The 13,395-nt window shown below is 46.3% G+C and overlaps 3 protein-coding genes across 3 annotated transcripts; all 3 read right to left on the reverse strand.

The window, feature by feature from the left end:
- Window positions 1–6,534: 6,534 nt before the first annotated feature.
- On the reverse strand, window positions 6,535–7,530 carry TIF34 (translation initiation factor eIF3 subunit i; the record flags this gene model as incomplete). The annotated part of the gene is made up of 1 exon (XM_018882159.1): window positions 6,535–7,530. The coding sequence occupies one exon, from the start codon at window positions 7,528–7,530 to the stop codon at window positions 6,535–6,537; it is 996 nt and encodes a 331-aa protein (XP_018736564.1).
- Window positions 7,531–7,978: 448 nt separating this feature from the next.
- Window positions 7,979–8,569, reverse strand: AWJ20_5044 (carboxymethylenebutenolidase; the record flags this gene model as incomplete). Its single annotated transcript, XM_018882160.1, has 1 exon — window positions 7,979–8,569. The coding sequence occupies one exon, from the start codon at window positions 8,567–8,569 to the stop codon at window positions 7,979–7,981; it is 591 nt and encodes a 196-aa protein (XP_018736565.1).
- Window positions 8,570–9,672: 1,103 nt separating this feature from the next.
- On the reverse strand, window positions 9,673–12,816 carry POL92 (polyprotein of L1-like non-LTR retrotransposon Zorro 3; the record flags this gene model as incomplete). Its single annotated transcript, XM_018882161.1, has 1 exon — window positions 9,673–12,816. The coding sequence occupies one exon, from the start codon at window positions 12,814–12,816 to the stop codon at window positions 9,673–9,675; it is 3,144 nt and encodes a 1,047-aa protein (XP_018736566.1).
- Between the last annotated feature and the right edge of the window lie 579 nt (window positions 12,817–13,395).

Here is a 13,395-nt window from a genome sequence, read left to right on the forward strand (position 1 = left end):
GAAATGCTTGGATGTGGTATAAGTGTCAAAGGAAATCCATCCGAAAAACAACAGTTGAGCAATCATCAAAATAATCTCTTCTCGTTGAATGCCTACCTTGACCAGTCGGATTCTAACAAAAAGTCGTAATAGAAGAACCAGTAGCGAAGCTACCGCCATGGTCCATTCTATAACAATGACATGAACGGCAATCATCTTTTTTCTAAGATATATCGAATATCGAACCAGCCGATAGATGAAATATCAGTATTAACAATCAAACGATCGGTACTGACGAGCAAAAACCAGTTTTTCTGTAAACCTCCCGACGATTGCCCCGTATATAAATGAAACAAGATTTCTAGGTGTACATGCAACTAGTTAGCAGGAGCAGTATGCAGCAGATTGGTTTTTAATTTTTTCTGTTCTTTCTTTTCCGACTCGTTTCTTTTTTGTCGTCAGGTTCTTTTCACTTTAGTCCTATTTCAACGAATTGGTTGATAGTAGGAGGGTATAATTATAATAAATATAATAAAAGCACAGACCACGGGCGGTCAATCAGCTACAGACTGGGGCAAAGGAGTGCTTTCCGGCGCCAGCTGGATGGGTCCTACAGCGCTGATGCTTGTAAATGCAGTCCTTATTTTTCTGCCCTGATGATCTACCACTAACACTTCCTGTCTTGAGCAATGGACATTAAAATTAGTCGGAAGTAGAAGGCTAGAAACGGATTAGCCTCAACAGTTGTGGAAGTGATCGGACTACTGTAAGAGACGGTCCATGCAGGAAAAAGCATATCAGTTATAGTGTTTGGAAGGCTTGTGAGGATCTTTTTTAAGGGGTAAACAGGATCGGGGAATCATGTTCAAACCAGCGGCATCTTCTCAACACGACCGTTTTCTACCACCACGGCCAAGGGAGGAGAAACATTGATGCACATGTAAAAAGTAAACAACCTATCTGGCGACCAGCAGTTACGACCAGCATGTCAATTGTGTGTGTTCTGTCCTCCCTCCACCGTGCGACCGATTGTCACTACAAGACCACCAATCCAATCCCCCCTTAGAGAAATCTAGATCCGGTAGCCACAGCCAAGCCTGAAGTACGTATAACCTAGATAAGTCCGTACCCTGAAACACAAAGCAACTTTATTTCTATCAAGGTATGACAAGGTTAAAGTTTGATTTCCCTGCTGCAACTGATGTCGCTTCTAGACAAGTCTGCTCCACCCACTATTTAGTTCTTTTGCTATTAGTCTTTCGTTCCTGACTCTGACATGACCACACCCACTGGTACCTGGCCATTAGCAAGAGAATCTTTTTTTAGCCTAATTCAGCTCTAGCCCCTTACTGCACCATCGCGTACCTCGTCCGCCTCGTCCAGACGTACAGTCGTGTGCGTCTGGTGGAGTCGTCACACTTACTGTCGCACCTATGGCCGGCGGCAGTTGAAAACTGATCTCGACATGCAGGGTGCGTCGTCCAGTGATAATTATTCTAGCGTAGACGCTCACACAATTATTTCCCCAATGGGACAGCCAGCAGGAGCTTATATTTAGCCGTGCATTAACCCGCTGGCGGAAGGCCTCCGGCGGCTGGGGCGCTGCCCCAGACCCCGTAGCTCCTGCTTCGCAGGAGTTTGCTGGGACCGTCGACGGAACCGACTCGAGCGTAGCGAGAGGAGCCACGGGGTCTGGGGCAGCGCCTCCAGCCGCCGGTGGCATTTTCCCGGGTCACGTGATCCATCCTGCAGAGGGTGAAAGCGATCGTGGATGCGGGAGAGTGGAATAGGAAGGCAGGCAGAGAGAGCGCGGCAGGGTGTTGGTGGGGGGCCGGGCGTCAAGCCAAGCAGCAGCAGGAAAGCAAAGGACTGAGCCCGCGGCGGCTGTCAATCGGAGCTAGTCAGTTGGGGGGGACATTATTATTACTCAGTTGAGGCGATACAGGGATGCGATCTTGATAATATTGTGTTAGTGGGACTGGTCAAGTAAGATAGCACCGCAGTCAGACATTGAAACGCGAATCCATCGACAATCTCCGTTGTCAATCTCGATCGAGCACGACACGATCTCGCATCCATCTGAGTCGGGGGATCAACACACGTGAACGGGTGTGTCTCCGGCGGTTGGGGCTTCGCCCCAGACCCCTGGCTCCTCTCGCTTCGCTCGAGTCGGTTCCGTCGGGGTTCGTAGCAAACTCCTGCGAAGCAGGAACTAGGGGGTCTGGGGTAGAGCCCCAGCCGCCGGGGGCACATGATCGCCAACTCCCGTCTGTACCCTTATTGAGCCGTGGTTAGGCGCTGTGGGTCAAGTTGCTTCTGTACATGGCGCATGTTGGGCCGGTGATGATGCATGTTTTAATTGAATGAATCGAATCAAGCTGAGTTTTTCAAGCATCTGTTAGCGTACGAGGCAGCAGGCTGCTGTTGGCCGTGAACGTTTCAGTGCGCGGGGAGTATACTGGGTTTGCTTGTTGCTGATACTGGTTCCCGGTTTCCGTCTTTCTTAAGCTACTGTACTGGCTGGAAATTCTTGATGCTGTAGCTGCCGTAGCAATTGTAAATGAAATTCAAATGAAATTAAATGAAATTGACGTGGAATTGGTACTGGATTGCAAGTGGGATTGCCAGCGTCGCAGTGGAATTGTCAGTGAAATTGCAAGTGCAAATGCCCGTATTGGTAATACATACCGCTGGCTCTCAGTAGCGAGTAATGCCTGCCATGTTCCTGTACCTCACTAGCCCTCTTAGGCATGAGCACAGAACAGGCATGGAAAGGGCATCAGCATCAAAAGAGTGTGGGAGTTTGCAGGGTTTCATTCATGCATCCATTAAGATTGGGTGGGTACCTGTCCAGTCGCTCGACAAACTTGCCGACTAACCACGGCCGGTTAGCTTGCTGCTCGTCTATCGGTGACTAGCTGACTCGTTGACTGACTGGCTGACTGGCTGACAGACTCACTAACTGACTTGTTAACTGACTGAGTCGTTTATGGACTCGCTGGCTGACTGGTTGACTGGTTGACTGACTTGTTAAGTGACTGTCGACTAATTTCTTGACTGGCTGTTGACTGGAGGGCTACCTTACTTCGTGATTGGCTGACTGGACGGCATACTGATAAGGTATCCGTCGCTGGATTTATTTTATGTAGTCTCTTATCAGTCCATAAGCCAATGTCCCAGTCAGTAAAAGCAGCTGCTCCTCGCTGGTTGCTGTGGTCAAAGCAGCCAGTGCTCACCTGAGACGGTCAGGACATTCGTCACCAGTCACCAGTCAAAAGTGACAGTCGACAGTCAACGGTCCTAGCAATCTCCTGCGAAGCAGGAGCCACGGGGTCTGGGGCGAAGCCCCAGCCGCCGGAGGCACATCCCCACCACCAGACAAGTCTAACCAGTGAGTTCTAACCAGTAGGTACCAGGTCTTCGGGACGGGCGAGGATGTCGCGGCTGCAGGAGCACACGTGAATCTGCAAGAGATATGTGGGCTTCAATTTAATGCTGCTGCCGGGCCCGAAGCTGGTAAGGTCGCCGTTACATAGTGCAGTGCATGTTGTAGGTAGTTCAGGACCAGCCAGAACAGGCATTGATAGCAAGGTCTTAGTGGGACATGTTGATGAGGTAGTAGAGAGTAGGTCGCGAGTTAGATAGGTTTGGTGGATTTTTTTTGTGAGTTGAGGAAGTGGGGCATGAGATAATTTTATGCGACTACGTATATATAAACGAAGGCAGCAGCGATAAACTGAAACCTTCTAAATATAGTTTCCCTTAAGAGATATCATGGCAAGAGCTAAGACATTGCCCAGTTTCATTTCGTTTCAGCCACATGGCAGTCTTTACTCTACACTTACCCAAATCATTTCGCCAGTTGGATCCCAGGTTTCAATGCTCGGTTGAGCCAGGCTAGCATTGATGTGGAAAACTCTTTTCTTGTTACCACATTTGGGCGTCAGTTCCAGACGGTCCTGAAACGTTTCCTAAAACAATGAGTGGTGGACTATCTTTATCTATTGTAAATAATTATTCACAGTACTTGTACTTTCGTTCGTTTTTATTTGATATTTACGTCAGAGCGGTTTGAAATATATTTTGGCTTGCTCAAAGTGTCAGTAGGGGCTTCGCTGGTGTAATATGCTTTTTGGGGTATAATATGATAGTAAATCCTTCTTCGACATTAGCCAGTTCGACGTGTGTTGTTAGTAGTAGTTCAAAGTCATATAAAATTCCTTTTATCATTCAAAGAGATCTGCTCCGGCCGGACATCAATAAAGATCAATCCCTACCTGGCGCTGATTGTGTCCAATGCCCAGACACCACACCCGCCTGCAAAGCTTGTCCTATTGGCCAAGTGTGTATACTTTCCACCCAAACTTGTTATTCGTGTGCGAATGTGTCTTGTATGGAAGCGGTTTTTGGCACCACCACTTCTGCCACTTCGTCTTCTAATCGCAATAGTGTTATTCCTACCTCTACAATGAGTGAGACTGCTTGGCCATCTCTTGATGGTGGTCCTGTCAGTGATACTCATACCACCTCTTACAATCGGGGACTAATCGGCGGTCTAGTTGGTGGGGTTTTGGTGTTAGTTTTCATCATTGCTTCTTGTGTTTATTGCATGAATAAGCGTCGCAAGATCACGACTTCAAAGTCAAAGTCAAAGTCAAAGTCAAAGTCGGGACTGGACGAGAAGACTTCGGTTATGACTACAGCTCCAAAGCCTCCGCTTCTGCAGTTGGGAGGTAGTACAAAGCGATATGTCAAGGATCCTGACTTGCCATATACCTCGCACGGTCGACCGGAACATGAACGACATGAATTTAATGAGTTGGGTCTTTCTCTAGAAGCTCTAGAAGCAGGAACTGCCCCCAAGTACCAACCCAGATCCCTGGCAAAGCGAATCAAAGACCGCACTTCTATTATATTATCTAGACGATCCGCTGGTAATCTGTTGCCTGAAGCTCCTGAAAAAATTACTTCTGGAAAAACTAGTCCAAGTAAAACGCCTACTCCAGCAGAAGGCGGTCAATTTGAGAACCCTAATGAAACTAATGATGGCCATAACGCAGATACCACAACTCCACGAGCCAGTTCCTACTTACAATATGAACGAGATTCGTTTCTACATTGGCATCATTCATCAAATGCTGACGGTGCTACTGAAACTGGCGTCATTCCGCCAACCCCTCCAAAACTTCCTAGTCTTCGACTTATGCCATCCACACATTCGCTATTGCCATCGAGATTTAGTGTTGATGCCAACAGCATTTTGAAAGACATGTATGCTTCGCGTAAGAGAATAAGTATAATTAGTGGCAGTATCGAAGCAGGAAGTGCCACTGCCACTGCCACTGCCACTGCTACATCTGCTGGGACTAGCAGTGTAAGTGGGAATGGCACTGAATATGTTTCTGCTGCCGCATTCGCTACCTCTGATAGCCCGACACCCGCAGCTCCTACGTCTGCTACACAGGAATCTCCTGCATCCATTGCCGAGCAATATTCCTCCTCAAACTATAATGTCGGGAGCAGACTTTCCTTCAATAAGCCCTTGTTTCCAGATGACGATTTAATACGGGAGACATCGTCGTCAGACAGTAGCTCTCATCTGGCGCCTGTTGCACGCCAAACTAGAGGCTCATATATTCCAATCGGTTATGCTGGCAAAAGGACTTCTGGAACTTTGACCAGTTTAAGAGAACCCGGAAGATATTACACTAAGACATCGGATAGCCAATACAGCAGCCCACGAGTCCCACCAACCACAACTCCATCTAGTACCTATAGTCCACAATCTGGTAATGAAAGCACGTTAAGACCAGGACTAAAATCATATTCGCCGTCTACTTCTGGAGACCCCCAGTTCAGTAGTCCCAGTCGACTCGAGAGTTTACCCGAGATGGCCTTCCCAAGGAGAATGCCTGGGCATGAGCTTGCCAATTCCGATAGATACACCCGATATATTCAACGCGAGTCTCAGCTATATCAAAATTCACAGCAACTAGCACCCCGATCAGGAACCACTGAATTAACTGCCAGAGAAAGACTCTATGAAGCAGCCAGAGTATCAGCAGCAGCTGACCGAGATGCCCAGCCAAGAACACTGCCAACCTCGTCTCTTATTCAGCAACCTTCGCAGCCTGTTCTCAGACAACCTGGGCAGAGCCTAATACGTCCGTTATCAATTGAAAAATGGAAATCTGTCCGCAACGAGCCTGATACTGAACTTCACGAAAGTTTCGAGTATCCTGTATTATTTGACGAAGAACAAGGTATCACTTTGATACGTACCAGATCCAAATAGATATGATCTTTAACTACCTAATACAGCATTATTTATTTTATTTTATTTATTAATCCTTCGTTCGTTTGTTCGCTCATCTTTTGTTTCCTCTTGATATTACCTCCCTCTGACGGCAAATACCGATGCCGTGACCGTCTAACACTATGAGAAACTAATGCAAAAGAAAAAAATCCATTTCAATTCAAGGAATAGCATTACATACATACAATATAGCATTCTAGAAGAATCTCTAGCAAAAAGTGTTTTTTTGTTAATCTAACCTAACGTCTTTCAACCTCGTACATGAAATCAAAGTAAGACTTGTCGAAATGATGAATACGAACAAAACCGTCTTCTCCTCCACTGGCGTAGCCTGTGCCCTTGGGATGGATAACAATGGTGTTGATAGGACCGAAATGGCCCTTGACACGGCCAACCTCGTCTTCAAATAATTTATGATAGAATCTCGACTCGAATTTACCCTCACGAGCAGCAGTAGTTGTGACATCACGGGCTTCTTGACCACCACCAATGACAATGAAATCTTTAATAGGAGTGATAGCAGCTGAGTTCATTGGGGTCTCAGTCACGTAAACTCTGAGAATCTCTAAATCATCGACGCGGATTAATTTACCAGTCTTGTCCTTTGACGAAGTAATGAAATATGTTCTATCGGGAGACATTTGTAGATCAGTGATAACACCTTCATGAGCAGTGACACTGGAAACAAGTTCACCAGTAGCAACGTCGTATTTTGAAACCTCACCATTTGAGTGACCAGCAACGATGTGCTTTCCGTCATAAGTCCAAGCAGCAGTAGTGAATTTGGTTTGGCCCTCTGCATATCTAATAACAAAAGTAGGTTCAGGTTCTTGGCTAGCTTGGTCTTCAATAGACACATTGTACAATGCAATACTACCCTTCTGTCCCATATGCTCTTCCGTAACCGCTAAAAACTGCTTAGCATCGGGTGAAAATTGCACGTATCTAGCAGTGGCTTTCGTATCCCATTTATATGTGTTTTGACCAGTCTTTACATCCCACAATCTAATCGAACTATCAGCAGCACCAGTAATGGCGACGGTGGTGGTAGGATCAACGTCAATGGAGAAAATAGCACCACCATGACCAGAAAAGGTACCTAGACGTTCACCATTGTGAGAAAACCACACAGAGGCGACTTGATCTCTAGCAGTTGAGAACAAAAGATCACCTTCACGGTTGAATTTTAGCTGGGTGAGAGGTCTGGAATGACCCTTGACAACAATAGGTCTCATATTTGCTGATGTATCTATCTGTGCAACTCGCCTACCAGCAGCTTTTTACAATGTGGTCAAAATGAAATTTTCAATTTCCATTTTTCACGCTCTGCGTAACAACCCCAGTCGTGTGAAAAATTCCTGTATCGGGTGTGTGCGGCTCTGATTCGTCGATCGACAGGGTCCTGCTGAAATGCTATACTACCATAAGTGTCTATTGAGAGAGTGTATGCGGAGAGAGCCTATGGCTACCGATCATATCAATAGGCCATTGTGGATTTTAAACATGGTCCATAAAAGTTTGATAATGAATATTCAGGAGAGAGTAGTGAGACTTGAATGGGCGAACAGTTTCTCCCCTCTGTTCAAGCACTACAGGTTTACATACGAATAGGAGTATTTATGACAAGTAAACATTCAAGGAAATTTATAGTTTGAACTTTATAGTTTGATTTAGTTAGATATTTCAACATACATTCTCAACCTTGCCAGCTTCTCCCTTGGGTCCAAGGTCTAGCTTGAGTCTACGGTTAAACAACTCAAGTAACATGTTAAGGCCAATGCTGGTTACAGCAGGATCAAATCGACCCTTAGAGAACTCGTCTCTAACAAAGGCATGTTGAGCACCAGCAACTTCGAGAAACGAGAATTCAATATTGCTCTGACGGAGCTTGGAACGGATCAAATCCCGACCCTCTGGAGGTACATGGGGGTCTTTGGTACCAAAAATAACTAGCAACTCTGCTTCAATCTCTGGAATTCTGTTCAGGGAGTGCAATTGACTGTTGGACGTTGTACCGAGAGTACTGGAGTGGATGTCGGTACCAAAGAAAGTTACCACCGCTCCTACTCTCTTATCAAAAGCAGCACGGAACGCAACATGGCCTCCAAGACACATACCAGTCGCACCAATCTTTCCTGTGCATGTCTTCAATCCTAGTAAATAGTCAATAGTAAGCTTGTTGTCTTCGTCATATGACTCCAATGGCTTGTCTTCCTTGTATTTGTTACCCAAATCAGTACCTTCGGTGTCATACTCCAATGCTTCCGGTCCCATGAAATTGTGATAAACAGAAGGAGCAGCCACGATAAAGCCTTGACCAGCAATTTGTCTAGCAAATCTGGCAACTGGTCCGGTAACTGTATAACTTGTTAGTATGTACTCGACAATCGGTCGGTTCGGTTGGGTTCATAATGATAACCAAGTACGTTTTTCAGGAGAAAATCTCTAGGTTACAGTCTTCATGTTTATCCCCGAGAGGCAAGAAGTGATTGACCAAATTGACTACTTCTTTGCTATTTGGTCTCCGCACTACAGCTCTTACCTTGGTAAATTTCAGAGTGAACAATGACTGCTGGAAATTTGGCCAATGGGTAACCAGGGATCTTTGGGTGGTAAATAAATACCCTCATATTAGTCCCGTAGGACGTTTTAATATCCACATGAGAATCTTCAATCAGCATTGTTGACGTTTAAATATTCAGACTAGAGAGAGTCTATTAATTGACCCTTGTGTTTATATGGACGACATATGTAGGGGTAAATAGCGCCGTACTCTGCTCGGACCGTTAGATTCCGAGAAAACAACTAAGATATAAATTGTTCTTATTAGATCCCATGCCATTTATCAATTTGTACCGATTTCTTGGGAATCCACAATGGAATTTATATATGGTGATGATATTGTCAAAGTACTGGCAATATGCATGACATTTTGGTTACATGTAAGAAGGGAAAGCTGCTAAATTGATTATATAAAAAATTTAGAAAAAAGAAGATAACAAAATGTGTAGACCCAAAGCCTAAGGTACACCAATAAGAATTAAATTTCACCACAAGCTCTTATATTTGTGCCTCTTTTGTGGCTCAATAATAATAATAATAATAATAATTAATCAATATTAAAGTCCTAACACAATTATACAACAACATTAAAATATTACTATACTCTCGTAATGATAGTAGGACTATTCTACTATTGGCCCCCTACAGGCTATACCTTCGTGTTGGTTTCAACATGTGCGCTAGATAGGCCGGATTCCCCAGAACCTCCCTTTCCGAGCAGTGGAAAACCTGAACACCTTTGAGTAACCTTAGTATTTACTCCAGTGGTCAGGGGAAACCGCTGCTAGCTAATTCTCCTTAGAGAACGTGCTATCTTAGCTTAAAAGTGACGGATTCGCCTTAAGGAAGGAGGCGACCGCTTTGAGACCCTTTCGGGTATCAAGAAGAGATGGTAGATCCAACTCACGGGATGCTTCGCGGAGGATCTGTCGATGTTCTTCAGTAAGTGGACAGTCTCGGAGGATATGCTCCACCGTTTCTTCAACTCCACATCGGCAATCATATCTACGATTACTGATTCGAAATCTCTGAAAGAACGAGCCCATTGCACCCATACCCGTTCTTAACTGAACCAACTTGCTTAGTTCTCCTCGCGGACTTTCATAAAGAAAAGGTCGCAGTGCATTCGCGTGCTTTGTAGAGTAGAGCCGGGGAGCTGTGAAGGACCGGTAAAAAGCTCCTTTCGGCGACTGAGTGTACTCTATCTCCCATTTTTGGTAGCATTGTGATCTAATTTCCTTGCGTATAGATTTCTTCTGGCTGCTTGCTTTGGATATGCCTTCACTGTCTCTGGAAGCCCACGGGGGTTTCCAAAGTCTGTACCTGTCCTTTTTGATGTCCGTAGCTTCAACTGTCCTATACAATTCATCCAATCGGTCACCCAGTATGGTTCCAGAATATAGCTTTCTAGCTCGAATGCGGTGGGGGTTATACCTATGAAGGTCACGATGGAGTCGTACTAAATAATATTGTTCGGTTTCCAGCATTCTATGCTCAACAGGGGGGATTTCCGCGTCTCGGTGGAGGCTGTCAATGGCCGTTGGTTTGTAGGCCCCTAAGATACTTCGAAGAGCTGCATTTTGGATCCTTTGGATAGCCTCTTTTAATCCTTTGCCGATTCGATTGTACCAAATTGGACTGGCATACTCGAGTATCGGCCTAACACAGCTTTTGTAGAGGCATCTCATGGTAGCGCCAGTTACTCCTCGAGTAACTCCTCCCAAGCGACGAATGATATTTAACGCTGACTGGCCTTTGCTGATTACTGATTTAGCGTGCTCGTCGAACTTAAGTTGGCGGTCTATAGTGACTCCTAATAACCTTAGGGAGCCAGTTGCCTGAATTCTCTCCCCCGTGGGGAGTATGAGCCGCCTACACCCCTTTGGAGTTACACGTTTCGCAATGTGCATGAATCCCAGCTTCTCGCCGTAGTCAATAAACGCATGTGCTGAAGTTGCCCATTCATGGCATCGAGCCAAGATATTGCTCAGCTTGGCCGTGTTTTCTGCGTATCTGGTGCTCGATACATAGATGGTGATATCGTCAATGAATCCAATGACTTTGCCGCCCATGCTTTTGATCAACGGATATAGCGGGCTCGTGTATATCAGGAATAGTAGTGGGGATATGGGCGAGCCCTGAGGAATACCCGTTGCTATTCTACGCTCTTTGGTACGCTTCCCATCAATCACCAGGCTTGTTCGTCTTCCTCTCATGAATTGGTAAACCCAGTTCTGCACTGCTGTAGGTAGCCCCATTCCCCCCATAGTGTCGAGGAGCGTGTCCCGGTGGACGTGATCAAAAGCTCCTTTGATATCTATGGCAAGGACTGAAGTAACCTGACCCCTCTTCATTCGTTTTTCAGCGTGATGCACAAGCTTGTGGGCTGCTTCCACTGCGGAGGAGCCATGGCGACCACCATACTGATCTACTGGCAGCATTCCACTGGTTAGAGCTGTCAGTCGACGTTGCATAATCTTCTCCAGAACTTTGCCTAGTGTACTCAGTAGTGTAATCGGCCGGTAGGACCGCGCCAATGTAGGATCTCGCTTTCGTTTGGGAATAACGACAGTGATTCCTTCTCGAAAGCATTTTGGATGATAGCCAACTCTAATGCAGTACTTTAGAAGGCCCTTCAGCAATTTACGGAAGCGTTTCACTACCCACGCTCTTTTGATAGCGACGGTTTTGACTCCATCAGGCCCGGGAGCCTTGTGAGGCGCTTGATCGCGTATGGCGTCTTCGATTTCTTGCGTACGTAGGCTCTTCCATTGGCCGGTTTTGACCACTTTGAGCACTCTTCTCGTCGACGGCGTGACATGCGGAAACAATCCCCGATAAAGTTCGTCTTCCTGCTCTTCAAATGTTTGAGCCAATTCGCCGGTTTCCAACTGGAGGGCGGGCATTACCGATTCTTGTTCGCGAGGTTTGATCATCTTATGTGCGTCATAAATTTCGCCTCCACGACGTGAGGCGAGGAATGAGTTCCAGGTGGTGTTCTTAGCCTCTAGAATCTTAGAGGCATACTCCTCATTAGCTTGCTGCCGCAGCCTTATATTCTCCTCAGTGGGCTTACTGCGAGCTCGTCTTCGAGCTCTACCAACGTCGCGCTTGGCCTGTCGTAATTCAGGTGTCCACCACCTCTTGCTCCTAGGAACAATCTTCAATTTTGGCACCGTCTCATCCAAACAGTTACAGAGCAATCCAATAAGCTTTGTGGCGTATCTGTCTGCGACTTTGTGTGTAGATTTTCCATTGCTGTAGCCCCGGAGTTCCTTAGGAATGGTTACCATAGCCGCTCGGGAGTTCAAAACCTTCTCGAAATTTTCCCAATCAGCCCGCTTATAATTGTACCTTCCACCATAGGTTTGAAGCAACTCAATGTCTAATGGATTGGTGTCGATCCTCCATTTCTGAAGGTAATGGTCGGAGCCTACATCTTCACTCTTCTCTGGCGTGATGGTTATGTTTGGGGTTGCGAATGTTAAATCAATCGTATTGCCAAAAATATGAGTTGGAACATTCGGCACCGTAGCTAGTAGGAGTCCATTGTCGTTAACCCAGTCTGCCCAGCTATTTGCCTCTCGGGTGACGTGCTCAGTGCTCTGCCACATAGGATGATGAAGATTAAAATCTCCTGCGATAATAATGAGTTCTGGAATTTGAGGAAGTAAAGTCTTGTAATATTCCACTGGGTGGATATCTTCGCTTATGCGGTTGTAGATGTTAGTGATATAAAGTTGACCAATTTGGATAGTTACCACATTCTCGGTGGTGAGTTCCCCCACCATTTTCAGTTGAGACTGGCCGTATATTCTCTTGTTGATATAAGTTATTGCGTTGATTCTCCCTGTCTGGGACTGTGTGTGGACGGCTACCCAAGCACTATGTTGGATCGGGTGCTGTCCCAGGTTGAGACCCGGCTCCTGGAGTAGAAGTAGGTCGAAGTCTGCAAACATGTCCTGGACATGGTGTGTTACCGATATTTGCTTTTGGCAGTTCAGCTGGGCTACTCGCAAAGGAGCGGTCAGCTTATTGTCGTTCAACTTCGTTCTCTGATTCATTAGGCGAAGTGGTGCCTGAAGAAGCGGCACTGAGGGTTTCGACGTGTTGTGAAGGGGCAACCAACGAGGGAAGCGACGTATTGGTGCTGGAAGAAACAGCGCTCTGAGGTTCGCGAGGCGGAGGGTGGGAGTCTGAAGTTGACTCCTCTCCTGACAAAACCGCATTGCGGGATTCAGCCTGTTGTGATGTTACAGTCGGTGGGGATTGCAATGAAGTGCCGGAAGAAGCAGCACTGTCAGGTTCGCCAGGCGAAGTGGAAGAATCCGAAGTGGGATCTGATACCTTGTTGGAAGAAGCATCGTTGAGTGATTCAGCGTATTGGGAAGTGGCAGTCAGGGGAGACTGCGATGGAGTGTCGGAAGAAGCGACACGACTTGGTCCTGGGCTTGTGCCAGAAGAAGCAGCACTGTCAGATTCGCCAGGCGAAGTGGAAGAGTCCGAAGTGGGATCTGATACCTTGTTGGAAGAAGTAC

The sequence above is a fragment of the Sugiyamaella lignohabitans genome, chromosome D (assembly GCF_001640025.1).
Source record: "Sugiyamaella lignohabitans strain CBS 10342 chromosome D, complete sequence".
Classification (NCBI taxonomy): Eukaryota; Fungi; Ascomycota; class Dipodascomycetes; order Dipodascales; family Trichomonascaceae; genus Sugiyamaella; species Sugiyamaella lignohabitans.